The following is a 23,266-nucleotide window of genomic DNA, read 5'->3' as shown; positions in this document are numbered from 1 at the left end:
ATAAAATCTTACCTTGGCTGTGTGGTAGGCTGCCGCTGCTGCGTGGGTGGTGCTGCTTGCGGATGGCCATACGCACTCAAACCAGAACCTGGATAAGCGCCGACCTGACTTGGCGCTGCACCCCAGCCACCTAAATCGCCCATACCAAGGCCGTGCTGGTCAGCACCCGCCAGTCCATAGATGTTATCCGCGGTCGGTTGATACGTTGGATACTGAGTCTGTTGTTGCAGCGGATGCGGAGCCCGGTGACGGGGCGGATAAGCGCCCGGCGGTCCCATCGCACGTGGTGTTGCCGCCGCAGCAGCTGCTGCTGCAGCTGAGGGATCATAGCGATAGTACGGGTCTCTATAGGTAGGAAATCGAGGAAATTTAAGAATTAATGATAAACCATAAATGAAAAAAGTAATAAAAATCGTATCGTTCACAGTGTAGTATTTTATTTGAGTTGCATTTTTTTGTTCAACTCACCCTTGATGATTTCCGTGAAACATGTTTTGTGCATTTCCATCCATCTGATTTTTCAAACGCGAAAAATCAAAACCCTTTTCGCTCCACGTTCTTTGCACTTAAAGCGATTAAATGCAATTCACGTGGTACACAAGTTCGGAGCCTGTTGCTAGATTCTTGCTGCAATAATGCAAACCTCTCAACACACACGCTCCTGCTATTAGAGATACGCTCATCCGTTTAAAGGTAGCATTTAACTGTGTGTCTATCCGTCCCGCCAATGCTGGAGGGAGGAAATGATGTCTATAAGTGACTGTGTATGTATGTTTTTTTTTCTCCGATCAACTTTTGTATCCTTTCTTCGCGTTGTTGTGTATATGCGGAAAATGGGAGTTTTTCCCTTCTTTCCAATAATTCAATTGGAGATTGGTTTATATGTCAGTGCATTCACGTTAAAATTAAGTATCAACATATATGTATTTATGTACTCGTCTCCTTTCTTTTCTCTTCTTTTCTCACTCTCTCACACAATCTCTTTTTGTTATATTTTATATGTGTTATTCACGTGTTTTAGCCATACAAATTGGCTACAAATGTGTCTTTCGAAATGTATTAAAATAACTATGGTTTAACTATTTGCTTGAGATTATTTTCCAATGTAAACAAAGTAGTTAGGACCTTTGACATTTTTTAGCAGTGACATATCATTCAAAGCTGCAAGAAAAAAATATTAATAATTAATAAACACATTAGCCAAAGATAAACGTATGTATTATTTTTGTTGTTGTGCAAAATATATAATATATGTCGATAAAGCGCGTTGTTCGATTTATATAGTATTTATGCATATTTGCGCAACGTTTCACGTGCCATATGTTGAAATGTATGTATGCGTTTATGTGCAGAATCTGAAAGTAAAAAAACAAAAAAAGAATTTAAAATTAGTTGTCCGACATTTTTAAATGTATGTATGTATGTATGTACTTAAGTATATATAGCAGCATGTATACACCGCATGCACATTAAATAACACCAACTTATTGAAATTAAATGGTATACGTGTACATTTGTTTAAAAAGTAATAAATATTTATAGCTATAACTGTTTGCACATACAGGCGTGTCTGCCTATTGTGAATTAATTATCTAATTCAAAAAGTGTTAATAATAAACACATTTTATAATTTTGAAATTAAGAAATAAGCTGCCAACACCGATTTTTTTCTTCCCCGCATACTTTTTTTTCAACAAATTAAATGGTTTTGAAATTGGAAAACAGAGTTACGTAGCTTAAAAGAAAATTATATAGAAATTGTAAGCCGAGTCAATAACCTTGACCTTATAGACGACAAAAGTCTTTTTACATAATCTTTACATAAAAGTTTCTTCTAGCGTTCATTGTACCCAGTCAACACTGTATTTATTGTTTTTCAACTGCGAGCACGAATTTAATTATGGAATCACATTTAAGTAGCCATTATGGTGAGGTAAGCGATATTGGAAAATATTTAACGAAATCTCAAGGGAGTTCATAATATCGAGTAAATCTATTAAAATCTTGAATACTAATAACACACAAAACATAATAATAATTAAAATTCCACTTTAATGTATTCAAATATGTTTCTGATATGAGCTTTGCGATTCGTAATTATTATTTTTTTAAGTAAATTAATTAATTAAAATATATTGAAAATTGTATAATACTGATAAGCCGTTCGGAACAACTTTACTCTTTATGATGCAAAAAAAAAACTGATTACGAGAACGGCATTAGATGGAAAGTTGAAAGCACACATACAAGCATATATAAGTATACAATAAAATGTTTAAATCAATTATTCTAATATCAAAAAAAAAAAATGTTTAAGTAATATATTTTCAAAATTTTTTTATATGTATACTGATAGGACGGCAGCGCAAAAACATTTAAGGGGAAAAGCTATACGCTTATGAATATTAATAATTAACATAAACGCACAGCATTGCCCCCTAAAGATAATGCAATTCTCACACTTGAAATTATTTTTTATGACAGAAAAAGTTATGTATTTCACTAAAAAATTAATTAGATATGTATGTACATTAGTATATTTATTTATTTATGCAATGCATATTTATATGTATATATGTATACATATACATGTATTATATATTGCATATAAATGTTTATTTCACTAGTATAAGCTTCATTTGGTACAGTCATGGCAGTTCACAAACAATAAAAAAATAATATAAACCAAATAAGAAAAAAAAACACCACAAATATGTGCAATCATATATTGTATGTATAATTAAATATATAACTATATATACAGCTACATATACAACACAATTAACTGCGCTTTTCGGTGTCATACATAATATATGCACATATTTCATGTCTTCATAAGCATAACTTTTTAAAGCAACTAATTTTAATTGCTTATTTATAAAAACAAAAATAAAAAAAAAATTAGCAATTCGCCATATCAACTAAAGACCGCATAATTAATATGGGAGATTGTTGTAATTGAGAAATAATCTGTCACTCTAAACCAAATATTAAGAAGAAAGAAAATATAGTCGAACTTCCCTAACTCGAATCACTATAATCCACAAAAAAAACATCGAATTAGAAAGACATCCGAGTTACGGAAGTTAATTTGTATGGAATTTGATTGCTTTTGCCAATTCAAGAGTTCGAGGTATGGAGAACTTAGAGCTATAGAAGTTCGGGTTATGCAACTTCAACTGTATGTTCATAAAATAAAGCTTAAATAGTAAGTAAAAAGGTATAAATATTCCATTACACTAAAAAATCACATTTAGAGAGTGTAAAAAATGAAAAAAAGAAACATTCCCTCATCAAATTAATTTGTTTACCATAATTTTGTTGTAATTGTTGAACATTGTTGTTGTTTTGTGTTTTCTGACAAACAACTGACTGTTAACTGACAACACTTGAAGCGCAGATTTTACTTTCTCTTTTAGTTATGAAAGATTGCGAAGTCCAAAAATAGATTCCAAGTGCAAATCGAATGTTAGCCGCAAAAACAAAGCTTCAAAGTTGGTAATTTCAAATTACACAAAATAAAATCATAAAATAACATTACTTGTTACATATCTTGATTGATTTTCAAAATGTATTGAATATATCTCATTTTTTTTTTTTTGCTGACGACCTTAATACAGAGAAACCTCTCTGAACGGACACCTCCATTGAGCGGACATTTTTTCATGCACCAAGTTAAATTTTTAGAACCCCATAAAACACATTTTCGTCCTCGAGCCTAAACATCTATCCAAGGAATATATTAACAGTAAGTCATTCAGGGTGTTTGACGTACAATACAAGTTAACACTACTCGCATAGTCAGAGGTGCTACAAGATATAAAATAAAGTCCTTTCATATTAGATGACTCTAATTTCACATACAATATGTACATACAATAATATATAGTTAATATGTATGTATGATATATGTACATATATGGAATGTATGTGCAAATTCAATCCATTTTGCTTACACTACCCTGATGTACGATTACAACTGAGTATGTGTCATTGTGTATAATTTGCAAATATATGTATATCTACATGCATATGTCTGATTGTATGTATTTTCATACCACTAATTTGCAATTGTTATTGTTGTTGTTGTTGTTGTTGCTAAACATCACAACTTGCCAGCTCTCTCATTCGTGGCTCATTGGTGGCCGTATTATTTTTTTCTACTTTTCGTAATACTGTTTTATTGTAATTATTATTTGTTGGTATGTATGGGCTTGACATGCACAATTATACATTTTTAGAAAAATCCACTCAAATTGGAATTGTGCACATTGTGACTTCGGACGGTAGCGATGGTGATTGACTGTACTTTTAATTTAGTTACGCTTCAAAAGAAAATACCTAAATACATATGTATGTATGTATGTATATCGTAAAAGTAATATTGATTGAGCTGCATAAGCAACAATAACAACAGCAAAACAAAATAACTAAAACAAAATTAAAATATGTATGTAAATGGTTATGTGTGTGTGAGTGTCACCACAGGCGGTAACGAAAAAAAAAACAAGTATGTGAGTGTAAATGTTTGCAAACTTTTTTTATTAAAAATATTTTTATTAAAAAATTAATTAAAAATATTATTTAATATTAATAATTATGTTTTCTTTAATATTAGTCCAGTTGCAAGTTAGTTAAAATTTTCCTAGGGAAACACTGGCAACCACTAAGCTATCAAATATGCGATCCACTTCTTTCTGTTATTAAAGTTTTTGACAGCTCTTAGCAACAGTTATTTGAAAATTCTCTGAATTTATTTTTTAATTTAATAAAATTTGATTTGAAGTCACTTATTCATTAAAGAACAAGTTTTAAATCGGTAAAATAATTTAGTTTGTGTTGTTTTATAGACATTTTGCTAATTATACAGAAAAATAGTTTAGTTTGCTTTGCTTTACAGACATGTTGCTAATTATAACGAGTAGCAACTCGTTCGACGCGCATACAACTAAATCAAAAAGAAATTATTTATTACATATTTTTAATATGATTAAAATCAATAATGTAGATATGCTACTGCTTAGTACCGAAAATTTAACACAGCGATAACTGAAGCAAGCAAAAAAGCCTTATTCATTTTTGATATTTTATCGCACGAAATTCTCAACTAACCAGAGACACACTTGCGCACGTTTGCCAATACAAGCATAAGCGTGTACAACAAACACACATTGCTGGCAAACACCTTTAAATACTTTTATATATTATAAAAATATAAATATCTGCAATACCTGAATGACAGAACTAGCTGAGAACCAGTATGTACAAACACACAAACATATGCACGTTCATGTATGTATGTTTGTATGCATATCTACAGGTAAGTATGAAGAAAGCAATGGAAACGACTTGAATATGTGTAAGCGTAACGGTTAACAAAAACAAGAAATATCGGCATGAAGTATTTGTTGAGCACAGTTACTTTTAATAGTACAACAAAAACAAGAAAAAAACACAAGAATACGAAATGCAAAACGAAAGAAAATCAAATGAAATCATAAGCCAGTCAACTGCGTTAAAAGCAGCAACAACAACAAGAACAACAAAATAGTAACATGAACAAGTGAGTATTGGATAGTTGTAACAGCAACAACGACAAAAACATAAGCATTAAAATAACAACAAAAACAAATTTTAGCAGCTAATACAGCACTAAGTAACTACAAATAGTGTTGTACAGGCTATACAAATAGACTAGCTGCGATAGGCAGAGGGAGTGCAGAGAACGTACAAATGAGTTGTCTCGCATGGACTTAATGCCGGCAGCGCTTCTAGAGTTATGAACGTAAATTAATGTATGGATGTATGTTTATATGGATTTCCCACACAAATACACACATACGTACACATCTGTACATACATAGATACAATTATAAAATATTAGCCAAAGGTAACGCTGTCTGTACCTATAAGCAAATGCTTACATACATAAATACATACACACACACACTCGCAGTTAGCTTCATTCCAGTTAAGCTTTGCCAGCTTACACAGCTCAGCAAGCGAGCGCGCTCAACTCAACACAACTCAACTATGATTTAACAATTTTTGCAAAATGGAATTAAAATAGACGAAAGAAAGACAGAAAAATAATAACAAAAAAAAAACCAAAGAAATAGTTCGTTCACCCGGCTGAGGCCAGCCAGCCTTTCTTGTCGTTTTGTATGGTCGACACAGCAGAAATTAACAGAAATCAAATTAGTTACTCTGCGATGAAATTGCTGCAACTAATTGCAAAACTCCTATTTCATGTACATGTATGTATGTATGTATGTAAACTCAATACAAATAAATAAATATTTATTGGCAATAGGAGACAATAAAAATATGACAAATTTTATGATGCCAAAACAGTCGAGTCAGCAGTCAGTCTCACGTACAACTAGTACACCAGGTAATGTCAATTTACTAACTGTAAGTATGTACGAGTATGTACACTTGTACTACTTAGTAACCAAAGCGACGTTGTTAGTTGGAGTGGTGAAGACACAGCTTCAGTGTAAGAGTTCAATTACCTTTGCTTTGGAGCAACAAAAACGAATACACGGCACAACGAAATCGCCAAACCAAAAACAGACATTAAAAGAGCTAATTATAGCATAACAATCACAGGGACGCTCGGTCGGTGGGTCGGTCTGTGAGGCGATTGGTGTAAATGCATGGGCCAAATGTCGTTACAGGGTTTGCGTCTGCACTAAGCTCGGCAAACCGTCTTCAATACGGTGTTGCATATTCCATTTGTACAAAATATTAAAATTCATTCCTTAAAAGTTCCACAACTAACAAAAATTAGTTACATTAAAGTTATGCTCGTCAGATGCTCTTAATTCCTTCTATTGTTGCACAATCTACAGTTATTTGAAAGTTTGTTTCCAGTCAAATCGAGCTCCGTTGTTGTAGCGGCATAAAACATTCCCCGAATAAATTTGAGGAAAGCCGATTTGACAGCCCATGACTGGAAAATAAATCTGGGTACGTTCCGGTTACATATAACCGACTGTCGTGGAAACGGATTGAACTCTGTTGCATTTCTGCCAGCGAGTGCCCTAAAGAACCTGTCGAGCGTTCACAAATTTTGACAGTTAATGTTGTTGTTGCTATAAAGGCAAAAAAAAATAAAAAATATTTTTGGAGATTGGAGCCAATTTGTCAATATTTGATGTGGTCCGGATACGATTAGTTAGATCCGACTGTTGTGGGAGCAGTTCAACATTTGAATAAAAGGGAGGAAGCCTTGACATCCCACATCGTCATCGAATTTAAAATCATTTGCTCACAAATTCGAAGAAGACGATGGAACAATATCCCAAGAAAGCTAGTTAACAGCTGCTCCGGATCTTCACAGTTTGAGATTTGATTTTTCCTATCACATTCTTGAAAGACTGAGCTAAATACTCATTTGCTTTCTCGATTAAAAAATGTTTGTTCCAAGCAGCTTAAAACCAGTTTTAATTGCTCTCATCTAGAAAAGCAGAAAATGGAGTATAACGAAACAAAACGAATAGAATGGGCAGCATTTAAGAGAATGAAGTTAAATTGAAACCAAAGACGTTTTATACAACACCTCCGGAAAGTGTTCTATTACAAGTCATATTTCTTTATGCCGTTAGAATCAACCCCAAAGTCGTGAACTAAAGTTGTTGTTCGGCAGGCAATGCGATCTTTACCATTTCGAAACGGACTCTTTCCATTGTGTTCTGGCCTTGCAGCTGATTTGTCTCGCAGCTAATATGACTTTCCTGTAGTTAGGTAGGTCTTGTGGCATTGTTTATACCTCATTGATATTGGATGACTTCCGTTTTATAGGCGTTACACAAATGGGGATTAAAGGTCATAGGTTAGACCGCTGTCCTACTAGAAGCGTTAACAAAACCGTAGAAACGAGTGTAAAAGTATAGCAAAAAACTTCCCTAATAATAATTGACGCAGCACGAGCTTTGTAAATCCGTGGAGTTCTCCATAATTTAAACTTCATTTCTATTCCAACCGATTTGTGCTACAACTTTATATGGCCGAACTCTCCAAGTCGAAACAAAACAGATGTTTTACGAAGCACGAAAACAGATTTTCTAATGAATTGGCAAAAACAAAACGCCTCTTGTGGTGGGCGGTCGCACAATTGAAATCGACCAATTAAATTAATGAGGAATATAATTTACCCAAATACTAAGCTATTTATATTTTATACAAAAGCGGCTGCTTAGTAACTCGATTGTAATGCGATTTTATAAAACATTGCGATCATCAATCGCTCTTCGCATTGTACATTATCTTTTTTTTATTACAAAAAAATATACAAAATTAATTCGAAAATAGGTGCGCAAACAATAACAAATCGGTGAAAAAGCAAACACCAAAACAATGCCGAAAGCACGACACGAGTACTTGTATAAACTAACCAGACGAAACAGACGGCAATGACACACCGACGGCGGTTGGCGAAAAAAACATTAGTGCTGCTGCAGCGCCACCATGAGCGCAGAGACGAGTATCCAACGACCGGCAATCGTGTGACGAGCCGCACAAAACGTGGAAATGACACGAGAGCTCGAGAACGTGAAATGAACGAAAGACAGAGAGAGAGAGTGAGAGAACGAAAATTGCAAAAACTTTGGCAGACACACAGATACAGCTGTGAAGATGTGTGCGTGTGCGTTATAATAAAACAAGAGAACATGGCAACCACTGTTGGGTCGCATGTTGAATGCGCGTATGAACAAAAGAAAGGAAGCAAACGAAAAGATACATGGTATGTAGAGAATTGGAGTGGAATAAGAAAATGCGATAAAATACCGAATTGAATAGGCGAGGTAATGCGTGCACACAAAGGCCGCATAATAAGAGAACGTGCCAAAAAGACAGCGTGATGCAAAAACGTGGATCCAAAAGGAAATCGACGGACAAAAACGCTAAGCAAACCGACAATCACGTGCAGGTATGAACGACAAAACGCAAGTGTGCCGGGCCGTGTGGAACTACGAGATTCCCCAAACAGAGAGCAGTTAGCAGTACCAGTCAAAGGGGTATCACACTTCATGTGTTGGGTATAAAAGTGGCGCTGGCCGGTGACGTAGACGCAGCAAATAATCATGCGGCGGACGACAAGCGAGACAATTGAAATAAAGGCGAGAAACAACAAATGAAAACACCGGCAGAAATTGTTTGTAAGGCAAAATGAAAATACTAAATGAAATCAACTGATAAACTTTACAAACAATAATGTGTGAAACGAACGTAGTCAATTAGAATTTATGAAAAACAGCGGCTAAACACTGAAGCCTGATTAAAACGAGGAATGTCGTGGGAACTTGCGTACTCAGCGATCGGCGATAGTGAAGTTGTTGGCATTCTTTGATAATAAAAGAAGTTATTAATTATTTTACAAGTTATTCAGCTTATTGTTTTCAAATTTTATAAGATAATATTCTTAAATTTGTTATTAGAAACAATTTACTATTAAATTTCACTTGATTTTTACATTTTCACAATTTTATTCTAATTTTTTTACGTTTATTCGCTATCTTCTCACTCTACGCTTACGTTTAGGTTGTGAAATAACGATCATTTATTTATTCGTTCTTGCAAATATCCTAATCAACGAATTAAAAATGTAAAACAATGTAACGAGCATTTATTATTTAAGAGTTGCCATAAGCTATAGAATATACTTGAATAAAATATTTTATGATGACAGATTTTGATGATAATATCGACATTACTATTCTTCATTCATTAAATTAAATAAAAGTTAATAAAATACTTAAATCAAATGTATGAACTACGGTATATAGCGTTATGTTATCAATTATAATAAAGTTGGCAACACTGCTCGTCAAAGGTGACTTGTCGCGACAGGCACTTTAAACCGAAAAAAGTGGTGGCACATAAAGCGTACTTACTACTCATAATTGTTGTGTGGAATGCGTTGGTGCAGCGGTGGAGATTACGTTGAAGAAGATGAGAAATTCAAAATATGATAGATACAAAAAGAAAATGAAGTTAAATTTTCTTGTGCGCACGCTAGAACAATTTGTGTGGAATTTTATATTTGCAACAACTGGCTTTGCACATTTTCAAAAGTTTTCGTATTAAACATAACTACACACAAGTCTATTTCATTTATTTCGCATACCAATCTTGCAACACACACGCTGTGTATATATTCCCCTACAAAATGCAACATTTGCTGCAGAATACGTATACTCCTAACTGTAATTGCATGATTTAGCATATCTTACACCACGCATATGCAAAAAATATACAAAAAAGGAAAAGCGAGGAATTCAATTTTACATTGCAATTGCAAGATGTCTCGCCAATCTTGTGCCACACTACTCACGGTTTCGCCGCAAACATTTGCGCCTGGAGAAAAGCAGATTGACTAGTAGTCAGTCGACGGTTGGTCAATTGGCGAAGATTGAGGCGAATGTGGTACGAACAAGAAATGATATGTATGTACGTCTACGCATGGTGGGACGTTCATATTGCCGCTGTTGTTGTTGCAAAACTTTTAGTGGCCGTTGAGTGTTTGTTCTCATTTGCACGTAGCCAATTTTATTACTTTGAAATCACTTTTTTCTTTTGTTTAGGCGGGGCAGAGTTGCCAAAGTATTCGGTGAATATGAATTCTAGTTTTTTTTTGCATTGCTTATGTAAAGTTATTTTTAAACAAAATAAAGATTTTAAAGTAAAAATCATTAAAATAAAGTTATTATCAAGTAAGATATTATTTGAAATCTAATTTTTATTTTTTTAATTAAAACATAATTATTATTGTCTAATTGTCTGCTCTTTGTTATACTTAGCTAAGGGATGATCATTCAAATATGCTGATACCACCGGCGACCTTGACTGGTTATTGGATTAACCTTTTACATATTCACCTTTGAAGCACTGAAATAAGATAAGCTAGGCTAGATTATTAGAAACGATATCCTAAAAGACATCAATTAAAACCGGAACATTTTTTGTACATATAAACTTGTTATGAAGTTCACATACTGACAGGACTGCCTTCCAACATTATATCGCTCAACCTCTTGTCGTTCAAATATGTCATTAAAATATATAATATTCTTCATTTTCGTGTTTAGAAACTTCCAAAACCAATACAAAATTATTAACTTCTGAATCAACTGCTTGCTGGCTGCTGGTGCATCTTTTGATAATCACTCGCAGATGGCAGCTCTAATTTGCAAAAAAAAATTACAAACGAATAGACAAATGAAAGAGCGAATCAACAACGATAACAACCGAAAAGGTTTGCGCGACCCGTTTTGCCAGCCCGCCAATGCAAGCCGGCGACGGACGATGATAGAGCGTAACCGTGTCGATGATTCTCTTGAGCAACGCGACGTAACAATAACAACAAAAATGAGGTACGACGTTGGCGACACCAACACCACCACCACCAGCACCAACAGATCCACTTCTCATATCCCAACAAACGGCAGCAACGACAGAATTTGTTATTGCTTTTACTGTTGCTATCTTTGTACTTATAATATTATTTTTTAATCTTTTATTTCGCATTTTCGCTCTCTCGTACAAACATACATAGATGCATGCGAGTATATCGCTAAAATTTTGCCGTCCTCTTTGATGATGGTGTTTTTGTCTTGCCTGTTATTGTTGCTATTGTGTTCCGCTGTTTTTTTTATCTAAAGAGTTGATTGAATTTTTCATTTTCATATAGTTTTTTTGCCAATATTGCCTGCGCCGTCGCATTTATGGCAAACGCTTACTTGTTAGTTACCTTGCCATCTACATACGTTCATATATGCATTAGCATGGTTGCCGTTGTGGTATATATACCCGCCCTCCCCACTAAAAGGCAAACAGCACAAACAGCCAGTCAGTCAGCCAATTTTTGTCGACATCTGCGTAACGGTGCACATACGTACGAACGTACTAAATATGAATACAAACACGTGTAGTTTGGTATGTCTCGTACACGTCGATATGCAAGTGTGTATTAACACTAGGGTTGTATTAAAATTCAGTGTCAAAAATGTATTTTTTTTTATATTTCAGTCAAATCGTACCAACAAGCGACCTCTACTCTCTTGTCAAAATATTTACATTCCAAAGCAACAGCAAAATTATCTATTTTCATTCCATTGATCCTGTAGGATGTATGGTTATAGTTAAATGCCTAAAGTTTAAAAATTCAGCTGCATTGAGTGTAGTGATTATATCGCATGCCGTGAGCGACTGAATCTTTCTGCGAATTAAAATTTTTTTCAAAAATCGGTTTCAAAGAGTAAAAACGTAGATTCCCAATCATGAAAACCGTGCTCAACCACCAAAGTTTATTCTCACCTATTATTGGCATAGAAACATATATATCAACCCTCGTACACATAGTGTCTTTTAAGACATATTAAAGAAAAATATGTGTTTCAAATTAAAAAATTTTCAATTTCAAAATAAAAACTTACTATAAACAAAAATGAACTTAATGCATTTCCGCACCACCCTAATGTGCATAGAACAACTGCAGGGGTGTATCTGTGTGGCATACCATACTTATGTATGTGTTTCGATCTGTGCTTTGGCATTACTATTGTTGCTTTTGTTGTCTTTTTTTATTGTTGGCATCGCTGGTGTTGCTGCTATTTGCCACACCGCTCGTTTCTCACTTGCGCTTGATGTTGTTTTATTCATCGTCGTTTTTGACGATTACTTTTTTTTGTATGTATGTATGTATGTATAGTTGTTGTTATTAATACGTGTGCTACAGTTAAAGATACATAATTATTTCTAAAAAGCAACTTCTGCCTGACCATTGTCGTAAATTTCTCGAAATTTCACGATTCGCCTAAGCAAGCCGTAATTGCAGGTTTGCCGATAGCAGCGAATGTACGTTGAAAACTGTACACGCATATACACCGTTTAAATAGACGCCTTATTATAATATATGCAAAAGTATATGTATGCACGCTTGTATATAATGCTTATGTGTAAATCAATGCAAATCTACATGCATATTATATGTATTCATGTGTATATTTATATTAAATGTTATACACATCTGAATCGATCAAAAGACGTATCTAAATATTTCTAAAATAAAACTTACCGGTCTATTGTTCCATGCTGCGGTTATAGTCTTCGGACTTTGCACTTTTTTGATAATAATCGTTCTACAAATGCTTTAACACATACATAACACTTCACATATGACGTTAATCACTTATGTCAACAAAAAGTTTTAATGAAAGAGATCTGTTTTTCTTTCTTTTTTTAATCAATGTAACACTGTCTATTTGTAAAGTTCCCGACATTGAAAAAACTTTCTGTAAGGCGCAAGTTTTTTTTATAAGTATAAGTTATAGTTTAATTAACACATTCTTTATTACCGCATTTCACTTTTTATTTATAAAATCAAACATTTATATTGAAATTAACACTGGCTTTAGGCGCTTCACATTGAAATTTGCAGTCCATCCATATTGTATCTTGCGAATCGAATATCCAAAGTTAATATTAGATTAAAACATTAAAATTTTTGGAAGTAAAAAACAGTAAAGTCAATCGAAACCACAATGAGACCATATGTTCATTACTTAAAATGAAATTCTTTCTTATACTAGATGTTAAAACTACCACACTCAGTAAAGTACACGAAAACTATGACAAACAACAGGTGAAATTAGTTAAAATTGTATTTTTTTTAACTCCAGAAAAATTTGTTTGTTGTTATACACCAACTTTAACGAAAAAAAATATTCGATTGCAAAACAATTGAGATAACGAAATATAAATGTTACCTCCAGTTACTCTAAATCTAATTCCATTTGCAAATTAATGTATTGATAATTTTTTTTATTTGTGGCTGCCATGTATGCACAATTGTTTTTAAGCTTTCAGTATACACACTACATTTAAGCAACTGCAATTACTCGAATGCATGCATATATACATACATTAATATGCACATAAAAAAAATGAAAGATAAAATAATAATAATTTATTTATACATACATAGACAGACAGACTCACTTGCATATGTAAGGCCATATTGGACTTGTGTGGAAAAGAAAACTTGTAATAAAATATTTCAAGCATTCGCGATAATTATACCATTTGGGAAAATTGTGGAGCAAAATAGCGGTATTTTATAAATATGTTTGCTGTATATGGAGCTGTGGGATGAAAAATGTGTAGAGAAACTCAATAAACTATTAAACGGTTTGTAAAATCGGTCAAAGCATAGCGATTTTCAACTACTACATAAATATGTATTGTAGTTCATTTGATGATCGGAGATATCTAACTAATGAATTAAGATTAAAGCAATGCGAATAAAATAGAACAGAGAAACCTATCCTCACAAAACACCTCTACTAGGCTAACCAACCATTGTGTAAAATTTTTTTCATGCACTAAATTACATTTTTGGAACAAATGGCATTAACTTAGGCGTACAAAAACCGCACGACGGTGAGTGTCCGTCTAAAGAGGTGTCACAGTAATTAACACATTTCAATACAGCAGTCAGATGCTAGACTATAAAGACGATTTGAACTGGAGTTTCAAAAATATTACAAAATTATTAGTAACTCTTCTTTGACAACTGTTCATGTAGTAGTCAAGATGAAAAACTGAAAATTTAATATTATTGTCACAGGTACATACTTGAATACCGCGACTGTCAGTAGTTTGGTATTCCTCTTTGTTTGTGTATTTTCTCAGCTTGTATAACAGCCTTTCGCATACAGCAAAGTATATATAAATATATGTATTTATACGTATATAAACGCGCACACACAACACACAAACATACATACATACGTACACTTGAACGCGCGAACATAGTTTTAGCTTGAGATTATTTTACTCATTGCTCCCTCAATTCATTTCATTTCATATTTTATGTAAATCCAGTAATCCAACCAAGTCTTTTTGTCGTCTTCTCTACACTGTGCACTTTGTTGTTGTTGTTGTTGTTGCCTGCTAATATACGACACGAGCGGTAGTTATTGGTGTTATTACTTGCTGTCGGCTGATATTTGTGTTGTCGGCTGGCTATGTGGTCTTGCCAGTGTCAGCCTGTGACTTTTTTGTTTTGCCTTTAATGATATTGTTGTATTTGGTTTTAGATACGAATTAATGCTTTATACAATTTAAGCATCCATTGAAGTACATACATACATACACAGACGCGCGTTTAGGTACCTTACTTTCATATGCCAAGTATATGAATATATGAATGTGCTTATGTACTCAATTACTAGGTACCATAAAAATACAATAGCAACAACAAAATTTAGCTGCGTATACGTATGACTTGTGCACATTCATGTGCTTATACGTACATGCATATACATATGTACGTATGTATGTATGTTTGTATGACAATACATCAGCAGTTGAAAGTGTGGCGTATGTATCTTTAGCAATCAACTTACACAAGAAGCGTCACAGTGTGGCGCGTACAAACATTCAGTACATTATAAAATGCGTACAGATGCTAAAATCGATGTTCACGTTTAAGAGGTGTGTGAAAGAAGCGAACAATAAGTAGAGTAAAAGCAATTTTGTGCGACAAGCAAACGTTTTTTTTTTCACATTTTACTCACATTACCACTCTCCGGCTTTTGCATCTGCTTTTCAAAATGGATGTAAATATCTACGTATGTGCCTATGTATATATTTACAGTACGAACACTCGGTCTACCGGTTTCTTCACAAGCCTATTTTAATATAATGACCTGAATTTCTTTAAACTATACTCTATTTGTTGATAAAAATCTATACAATTGAAATAAAATTTATAACAAACGCATATACACATGAGTAAGCCAAAGTGTATTGTTGAATACACTTTGGAGGTAAGCACATATTTGCCTTCAAAACATCAGATGATCTACCAAATATGTGTTTGTATAACTTCAAAACTGATATGAAACAAAAAAAAATATTTGGAATCTATTTACAATTTTGTTTTTACACTTGAAACCATAAAGCTGAAATACATATTTACACTGAAATAGCAATATTTATAATAATTCTCACTAGTTGAAAATATCTCCAACGAAACTTGTATTGACTGTAGAATGAAAGTAGATGTGAAGTATAGTTTTTATAATTTCGCAAAACGAAGATAGCTGTAGAGTTAGCTAATAGTGGAGAAAGCTCCGCGTCAATGATGTTGCAGGTGCAAGCGACAGCAAATTGTACATACAAATGTATGTATGTTTTTCATACATGCACATACACACGAAATAATGTATTCGGCGACATTCCCGATGACGACAATGCAAAAAAAAATTACAATGTTCATCGGTTTGAATGCACTTTATAACGATTGCATATATACGAACATTGGCGAATACACGATTTTTTCTTGGTTATAAAAAAAAATTAATGAAACAACAGACACTGTTAACGAGCACTAATAACTAATAGATGCATTTTTACTGTATTATTTTCACATTGCTACCGGCACAAATCATTGCATATTATATATACATGTATAAAAATGGAATAAATAGTTATATCCAACACTTCTTTTAAAACAATATGTGCATAAACAATTGTTTTAAAATCCATATATATGATTAAACTAATGTTCCATCATAATCGTTGGGGTGGCATCATAAGTGCTGTCATTGTGAACGAATAGCGAGACAAGCAAAAATTATATTAAAAAAGCAATCAACTAATTTCCAACAAACTTCTCTACAACACTAACGCAAACACAGTCATTGACGTCGCCATCGCATTCGCCATCTCGCGTTGCCTCTCGACGTCGCGGCGGAGACAAACGAAGCAAACTCGAATGAAATCAAATCCAGTGGGGTAAGGTGCGATGTGCGGTCGCGAATGGGGAGCTCTGCTATGGGCACTGTACGACGGTCAATGCAAACAGCCAAACGTACATACACGAATACCTATATAGCAAAGCAATCAAGCACACAAAAGTCCAGTACCACAAATTTCAATTATGCAAAGCGCCGCGCTCAGCAAGAATTCCTCTTTTTCGTCTTCACAATGTATATCTATATTTTTAACAATCTTCACACAATTTTCTTTCAACTTTATCTTTTAGCATGCGGTTTTTTATCTTACTGTTTTTTGTTTTTTTGTTTTTCCTTAACATATTCTGTCTCTTTAGCAATTATTCTTTACTTGTTTTATATCGTAGCTTCCCATTTATTTTTATCACAGATATTTATTGCACTTTGTTGTTTATGTTCATTTTGCACGACCGTTCCACTATTATTATATTTAATATTTTTTTTACAAACAAAAAACAAAAGAAAATTTACTGCTATCGCTTTTTTGGGGAAACGCAACCAAGTACTAACGATGAACAGCAGAAAATGAAAACGAAAAATCCAACATCGCCTTCGTTGGCTATCGTTGACGCGAAGTACAGAAATTTTTCTTCTACTCGTTTTCTCCTAATTCTCGATTTTCACCGAGTGTCTGCAATTCAACTTTAGCGAAAAATTTTCAAAGTCATTTATCTCTGTTAATACACAAGTAATTTATAAAGTTTGTACTTTAAATTAAAGCCGGTAGTGTTATAAATCAAATTTTGTAATATTTTATAATTAATTTGCACTAATTTTACCGTTTACACAAATTTTTCACACTAGCACAGAGACGTACGCACCAAATCAAAGACCTCCATTTTGTTTTCAGAATTCATTCTTTTTGCCGACGACGATTCAAATGACAGTTCGAAACGTCGTTCCACATCGAAGTGTTGCCACATAATTACGCTTAAATCTCTTAAATTCTGTGCAAACCAAAAGGAGGAATTTTTGAGAGTGCAGGCATATTCAAATAAAATTTTTTATTCATTAATAAATTGGGCTCCTCCTACTAACGATTATTTCATTTATGATATTCTTTATTGATTAGTGCTTGTGAACATATAAAACCAAATAATATTTATTAAACGATAGCCGCATTGATTTTTGGTTAACAATTATAAAAAAATATTTTAAATTTAAGAACTTTTTAGCAACGATAGAATGAGAATAGAACCGACTGATAAGTCAGATAAGTATTTAATACATACCAATAAAAATATAAAAGTTTGATTTTCAATTTATAAGCATTTTCTGTGCTATAATATGTTACAAGCTTTTATTTTAACCTACAAAATTGCCGAATATTTAGAAATTAAAAAAACCTTTGTACGAGTTCAAATACTATACATACAACTTTTGGTTTTATATTCAAAATAAAATTCTTTTTTCGAAAAGCAATCCACCATGCCAGGGTTAAGTTTCAATTTGGTGCTGCCGTACTTTTTACATACAATATTTGGATAGATTAAGCAGCCAAGCAATTATAAATATTGCTAAAGATTCCGAAAGGCTTAAACCAATATCACTAAGTGAATTGAGAAAATATTGATTACGGCTTAATTAAAGAATTCTTCCTTCTATCAAATGGTTAACTACTACTGGAAAATCAAACTCATGCGTATATTTTTATAAAAGTTTCTTTTTCTTTTTACTGGGTTGTTCTGGAGAATTACTGCCAAACTCATTTTCAAGCTCTTCATTTTCATCACTATCATCATCCGCTTCTTGCTCGGATTCATCGTCAGCAGAATCAGATGAGTCGGAAAACACTATCGGTCCAGTGGATCTTATGAACATAACTGTTTTTCCAATGCGGCGCGCCTCTGCAATTATATACAAACGATGGAAATATGTTAATTTTAGTAATATTTCAGTTATAATTAAATTTTATTTTATACTTACGCGCTTTCAAGAATAACTGTCTACACGCTTTATTGACTGCATTCTTGCCTTGATCCTCTGACAAACCAAAGATATAAGCACTAAAAAAAAGTATTCAATTTTATTAGTACAGTTCGTAGAGTAGTTTAATTCATATATTACAGATTGGCCACATCGTAAGGTCCACGCAATTCAAATGAATTCGTTGCACCACTACTGAATATGATGTTTTTCGATTTACCACGCACGCAATAATTGTGCGCGAGTTTTATCATATCTTTGCGTATGCTAGTGTCTCTGATTGCAGGGCCATATTTGATTTCGAAGAACAAGCCTCTTTTGACACCAATTTGATATGCTTTGCGATTCACCAACAGCTTTACGCCGCCATCAGCGTCGAATGTCAGCAAGTCTCCAGCGAAAGTTGTACAGCAGTGCTGAAGAAATAATTATATTTATTAAAAGCTAAAAATATTAAGTATTTAATTCAAATTACTGTTAAAGCAGCATCCGTCTTTGGTTGACCAGCGATCAAGTGGAATTTTTTTATGTTAAGTGAGTTCGTCTGCAAAATAATACAGTTAAGTGAGGGCATATAACAATTTGAAAGTTGTTTACCATAGCATGCGCCACACTAACGTCAACATATAAAATTGTTAATCTCTGTAAAATTTTTACTTCGTTTTTAAATGCCGCTTCCAGCGATTTTATTACTACAGGTGACGGAAATATGTCAGGCACACGCTTAGTAGCATCGCGTCTGCTGTGATCAAACACTTGTTCAATAGCAATCGTTTTGTAACCCACTAAGTTGTAGAAATATTAGAAACAAAAACTTGTAGAATTATAAATAACAAGCAACTTACAACTTTTTGCTTCTTTTATTATTTCCTTCAGTGCCCGCTCGTCTTTTTGGTATGGTATGCATAAATCATAAAATGGTTGTGTCTTCTCCATTCTTAAACGCTATTATTACTTTTGTATTTTTCTTTGTAATAAACGGTGTTTGAATTAAATTTAATATTAATTAATGTTTATTAATATTTAACTTTTACGCCCTCTCATTTATTGAATTTATTCTTTTTATTTTTAATTTGCAAAACAATTCAATTTACAACAAAAGTGACGTTTCTAGTTTGACGTTGCGGTTTGAGTATTTACATCAGCTGTTAGGTGCACGTGTGATCTAGGGTTGCCTTGTCTTTGATTGAAATAAATTGTTTTTCACAAAAATGCAATTTGCAATTAATAATTTAATTATTGAAAATAATATTCAATCAATTATAATGAATATGAAGTTAATTTATTTAAATTTTAATTTAAAAACAATCTTTTCTAAGTATGGCTTGATATTCTTATAAATGAATAGAAATTTTATTATTTATAAGAAAAAATTAATTAATTAAATTTAATTATATATTTTATGAAAATACTTTTTTTCTAAAACCCAGTCGACTTGAAGCTGTGTGCTACAGCAGTAATCGTCACTAATGAAGTAATAAATGAAAAAATGAATGTATTTGTAAAAGTTGCATTGGCATCGTCCGCCAACACAATTATGTTTAGTATATTGTATTTGGTTCAACATAGTGTCAACTAATTTATCTAAATGTAATACATATAAAAATGTACACAATTTAACTAATAAGTACGTTTTCAACAATAGAAATCAACTGTTCCCATTGAGTACAGTATTCGTTTCTGCGCTGTGTAAAATCCTGACAGGTTCAATCTCATTGCATTCGATAGTCACTTCGTCCACGTCATCAGATACGCCAGAATCCTGTTTACTCGCTTTTTTATTTTCAAATACCTTAGCTTTTATACGACGCGATTTAATCAATATACCATGTCCAGGACAATCGCGGTCTTCAGTGTAGCATTTCTCACGGCAACAGGTGCGGCATAAGCGATACTCACACTTAATGCCAACGGGATTCGCACATTGATCACAGCACTCCAAGCTACGTTCGTGTCTGCCCTCGGGCTTATTGGGACGACGTAAGCGGCGGCGTAGCTTTTTCATGCGCTTGCGTGATATCTCATTGCCTTCGGTGTCGAAAAACTGACGTTTCTGCCTATTGGGATCCTCGGCAAGGCGCACCTTCTCGGCTATAATTTGTTTATGCATCTCTGGAGGAACGCGAATGTACGGTTGGCATAGCCACGGTGGCAAGGATAAATTCAACTGCGAAGAAATTAAAAGAGGAGTTAATAATATGGCTGTGAAAAATAATTCTTCTTCTTCTTGACTGGCGTAGACACCGGTATAAGGGAGCTGTGGGACGGCATATCAAACTCCTTACGTGAAAAATAATTAGTTCAGATTAAAAGTAGGTTGTGTTTAATTTAATTTAAATAAAAATTTAATTATTATTTTTTATTTAAATTATTTTAGTTTTTAAAATTATTTTTATTTATTTTTGAACAAATAAATGGAAAAGTTTTTTATTTAATTCATTTAAATTGTTGCTGCGTATACATGTCAAGCGTATCAGTAAATAATTACGCATACGCAGTGTACAACAAGCATACTTAAGCAAATACTTACACCCTCTTCGATGACTAAAACGCTGGGATCCACTTCCTCGGCATCGTACACCACTGCACCCACATGGAATGGCTCATATTTGTGCTTAATTTTCTCAACGACCGCACGGAAACGCTCTAACTGATTGGATACAGCTAATTCCTCGCGCAAGTCAGCATTTGGTCTTAAGTTCATTCTTTTTTTGAGTCGAAAATTAAATAAAAATTATTTGAAATTATCATTAAATAGTAATAAAAATATATATACATACAAATGATGGAAGATTTTGAACAAATGCCCACGTATATAGGACACTGGGCAGGGATATTGTTGCACAAAGTTCAAATACTCGTTTGCCATATCCCAGGTTTTCACCGCTGCACCCGTAAATATGGCTGGATTGTGTAAATTCCCCTCGGCCGTCATGACACCATCCACACCGGTTTCCGATATGCAACGCTTGATGTCTTCCAAACCAAGTATATTACCGTTAGCAAACATGGGTATTTTAATATGTTCTCTATAGAGTAGAATAAAAGAAAATACAATTAGAGATAAGCATAACAGCCAAATTGCTCGACCAAATAGCCAGCGAACTCCTTTGAAAATTATTTCAAACAACGTTGTACTTGTACCTTACTTCTTTGATGTAACTCCAGTCGGCGATACCGGTGAGCGGCCCCTTTTGCTCTCTTGTGCGTCCATGTACGGTGAGCAGTTGACAACCCGCCGCTTCGAGCATTTTGGCATAGGCAATCGTGCGCTGACGATCTTCGAAAACGCGTATTTTACATGTCACCGGCACAGACAGTTTCACATGCAGTGTATTAACTGAAAATGTTTGAAATGACTTCATTATACCAATGTTGAACGCAACAACAACAACACAATACATACCAATTTCCGCTAACAGCTCCCATTCGTCCTGCAGAAATGCACCATAATGGCCACGTTTTGCAATCGCCTGCGGACAGCCCAAGTTGATGTCGACAGCGTCACAATGGTCTTGTGCCAAGAGCGCAGCTTCCAGCAGCGTTTCTGCATCGTTGCCGCAAAACTGCAAATGAAATGGAAAATGTTTTTGAAAAACACATGCGAAATGAAATGAAATGATGCCTTTGTATGGTGAATTGCCATTTTAAATGCGCTCCTTAGGGGGACTTTCAGTGTTGAGTGACTGAGTGCAAGGTTTTGCATATTTCTAATGACTTTCTCTTGAATTTCGCATAAATAAAGCTTAAAACAGCGTGAAGAGTATGATGAGAAAAAGGCCATTAGCGCAGCCAATGTCAATGTCATGACAGCGTGCAATTAAAAATCATGATTTGTGCAAGGTTAGCAGTTATTTTATATGCTTAAGTGATGCTGATGGGAAATCGCATGTCAAGAAACTGTTTTAATATGCTCCATAAATTAATATAATAAAATTTTCGTACATACAGTCGATAATACATAGATTTTTTCATAGACACACCTATGTCGTCTACATTTGATTATATTCTTAACAAGGCAAAATAATTTAAAATATTTAGAGGTAATGGGCTCCTAAAGCTCATTCATTTAATATTTATAATAAAAAATTGAAAAATGGCTCGTTGAGCAGTGCAACTTGATTTGACCGTTCTGTGCCAAATATAACGGGTGATCCCAGTAGATGAACTTTTTTCAATAGCCAATAGCCTTGTTTTAACAGATCACGAGTAAGTTGTGTCAAGCTGTCATCTTTTTTTGTTCAGTATTGTTTGACATTTCATCATGGAAAGACTTACGCCTCAACACCGTTCTGTAACTAATGTGTTTCGCTCGTTTCGCTAAACTTATGGTCAACATAATTGGCCTACTGAACGCACTATTCGCGACACCATCACCTTTTTTGAGACCCAGCAGTAAAGAAAATATAGCAGCCGTAGCTGTGAGTGTACACGAAGACCGTAGAGAGTGGAATTGAGCTATTCGGACTGACGTATGAAACGACTTGTCACATTTACGTCGAGATCTGAAATTAAAACCGTACAAAATATAGCTA

General features: G+C 33.9%; 3 protein-coding genes across 19 annotated transcripts in view; all 3 read right to left on the bottom strand.

The window, feature by feature from the left end:
• LOC105214821 (serine-rich adhesin for platelets) overlaps window positions 1–17,716 on the bottom strand; it is a 69,540-nt gene extending 51,824 nt beyond the window's left edge. For 10 of the 17 annotated variants that reach the window (XM_054226721.1, XM_054226727.1, XM_029042009.2 and 7 more), the window contains exons 1-3: window positions 17,585–17,694; window positions 469–1,161; window positions 13–345 (exon numbers count right to left, since the gene is read on the bottom strand). In XM_054226721.1, coding sequence (XP_054082696.1) covers window positions 13–345; window positions 469–512 — 377 coding nt within the window. In that variant the 5' untranslated portion in view covers window positions 513–1,161; window positions 17,585–17,694. Of the gene's footprint in view, window positions 1–12; window positions 346–468; window positions 1,162–17,136 lie in introns of all 17 variants that reach the window. The other 7 variants (XM_054226718.1, XM_054226723.1, XM_054226726.1 and 4 more) reach the window with 3 other exon arrangements.
• Window positions 17,717–18,450: 734 nt separating this feature from the next.
• On the bottom strand, window positions 18,451–19,868 carry LOC105214822 (ribonuclease P protein subunit p30). The gene is made up of 6 exons (XM_011188482.3): window positions 19,577–19,868; window positions 19,329–19,516; window positions 19,207–19,275; window positions 18,873–19,147; window positions 18,732–18,811; window positions 18,451–18,652 (listed from the first exon to the last, which is right to left on the bottom strand). Exons 1-6 carry the CDS (start codon window positions 19,665–19,667, stop codon window positions 18,456–18,458), a joined length of 900 nt encoding a protein of 299 aa, XP_011186784.2. The 5' UTR covers window positions 19,668–19,868; the 3' UTR covers window positions 18,451–18,455.
• Window positions 19,869–20,230: 362 nt separating this feature from the next.
• Window positions 20,231–23,266, bottom strand: part of LOC105214823 (tRNA-dihydrouridine(16/17) synthase [NAD(P)(+)]-like) — a 59,888-nt gene continuing 56,852 nt past the window's right edge. Inside the window, exons 4-8 of the mRNA XM_054226730.1 lie at window positions 22,138–22,297; window positions 21,876–22,071; window positions 21,512–21,760; window positions 21,262–21,436; window positions 20,231–20,898 (exon numbers count right to left, since the gene is read on the bottom strand). Of these exons, the coding sequence (XP_054082705.1) occupies window positions 20,380–20,898; window positions 21,262–21,436; window positions 21,512–21,760; window positions 21,876–22,071; window positions 22,138–22,297 (1,299 nt within the window). The 3' untranslated portion in view covers window positions 20,231–20,379. The remainder of the gene's footprint in view (window positions 20,899–21,261; window positions 21,437–21,511; window positions 21,761–21,875; window positions 22,072–22,137; window positions 22,298–23,266) is intronic.

The sequence above is a fragment of the Zeugodacus cucurbitae genome, chromosome 3 (assembly GCF_028554725.1).
Source record: "Zeugodacus cucurbitae isolate PBARC_wt_2022May chromosome 3, idZeuCucr1.2, whole genome shotgun sequence".
Lineage (NCBI taxonomy): Eukaryota > Metazoa > Arthropoda > Insecta > Diptera > Tephritidae > Zeugodacus > Zeugodacus cucurbitae.
Note: the sequence above shows the minus strand (reverse complement) of the source record. Positions and strands in the feature narration are given on the sequence as shown.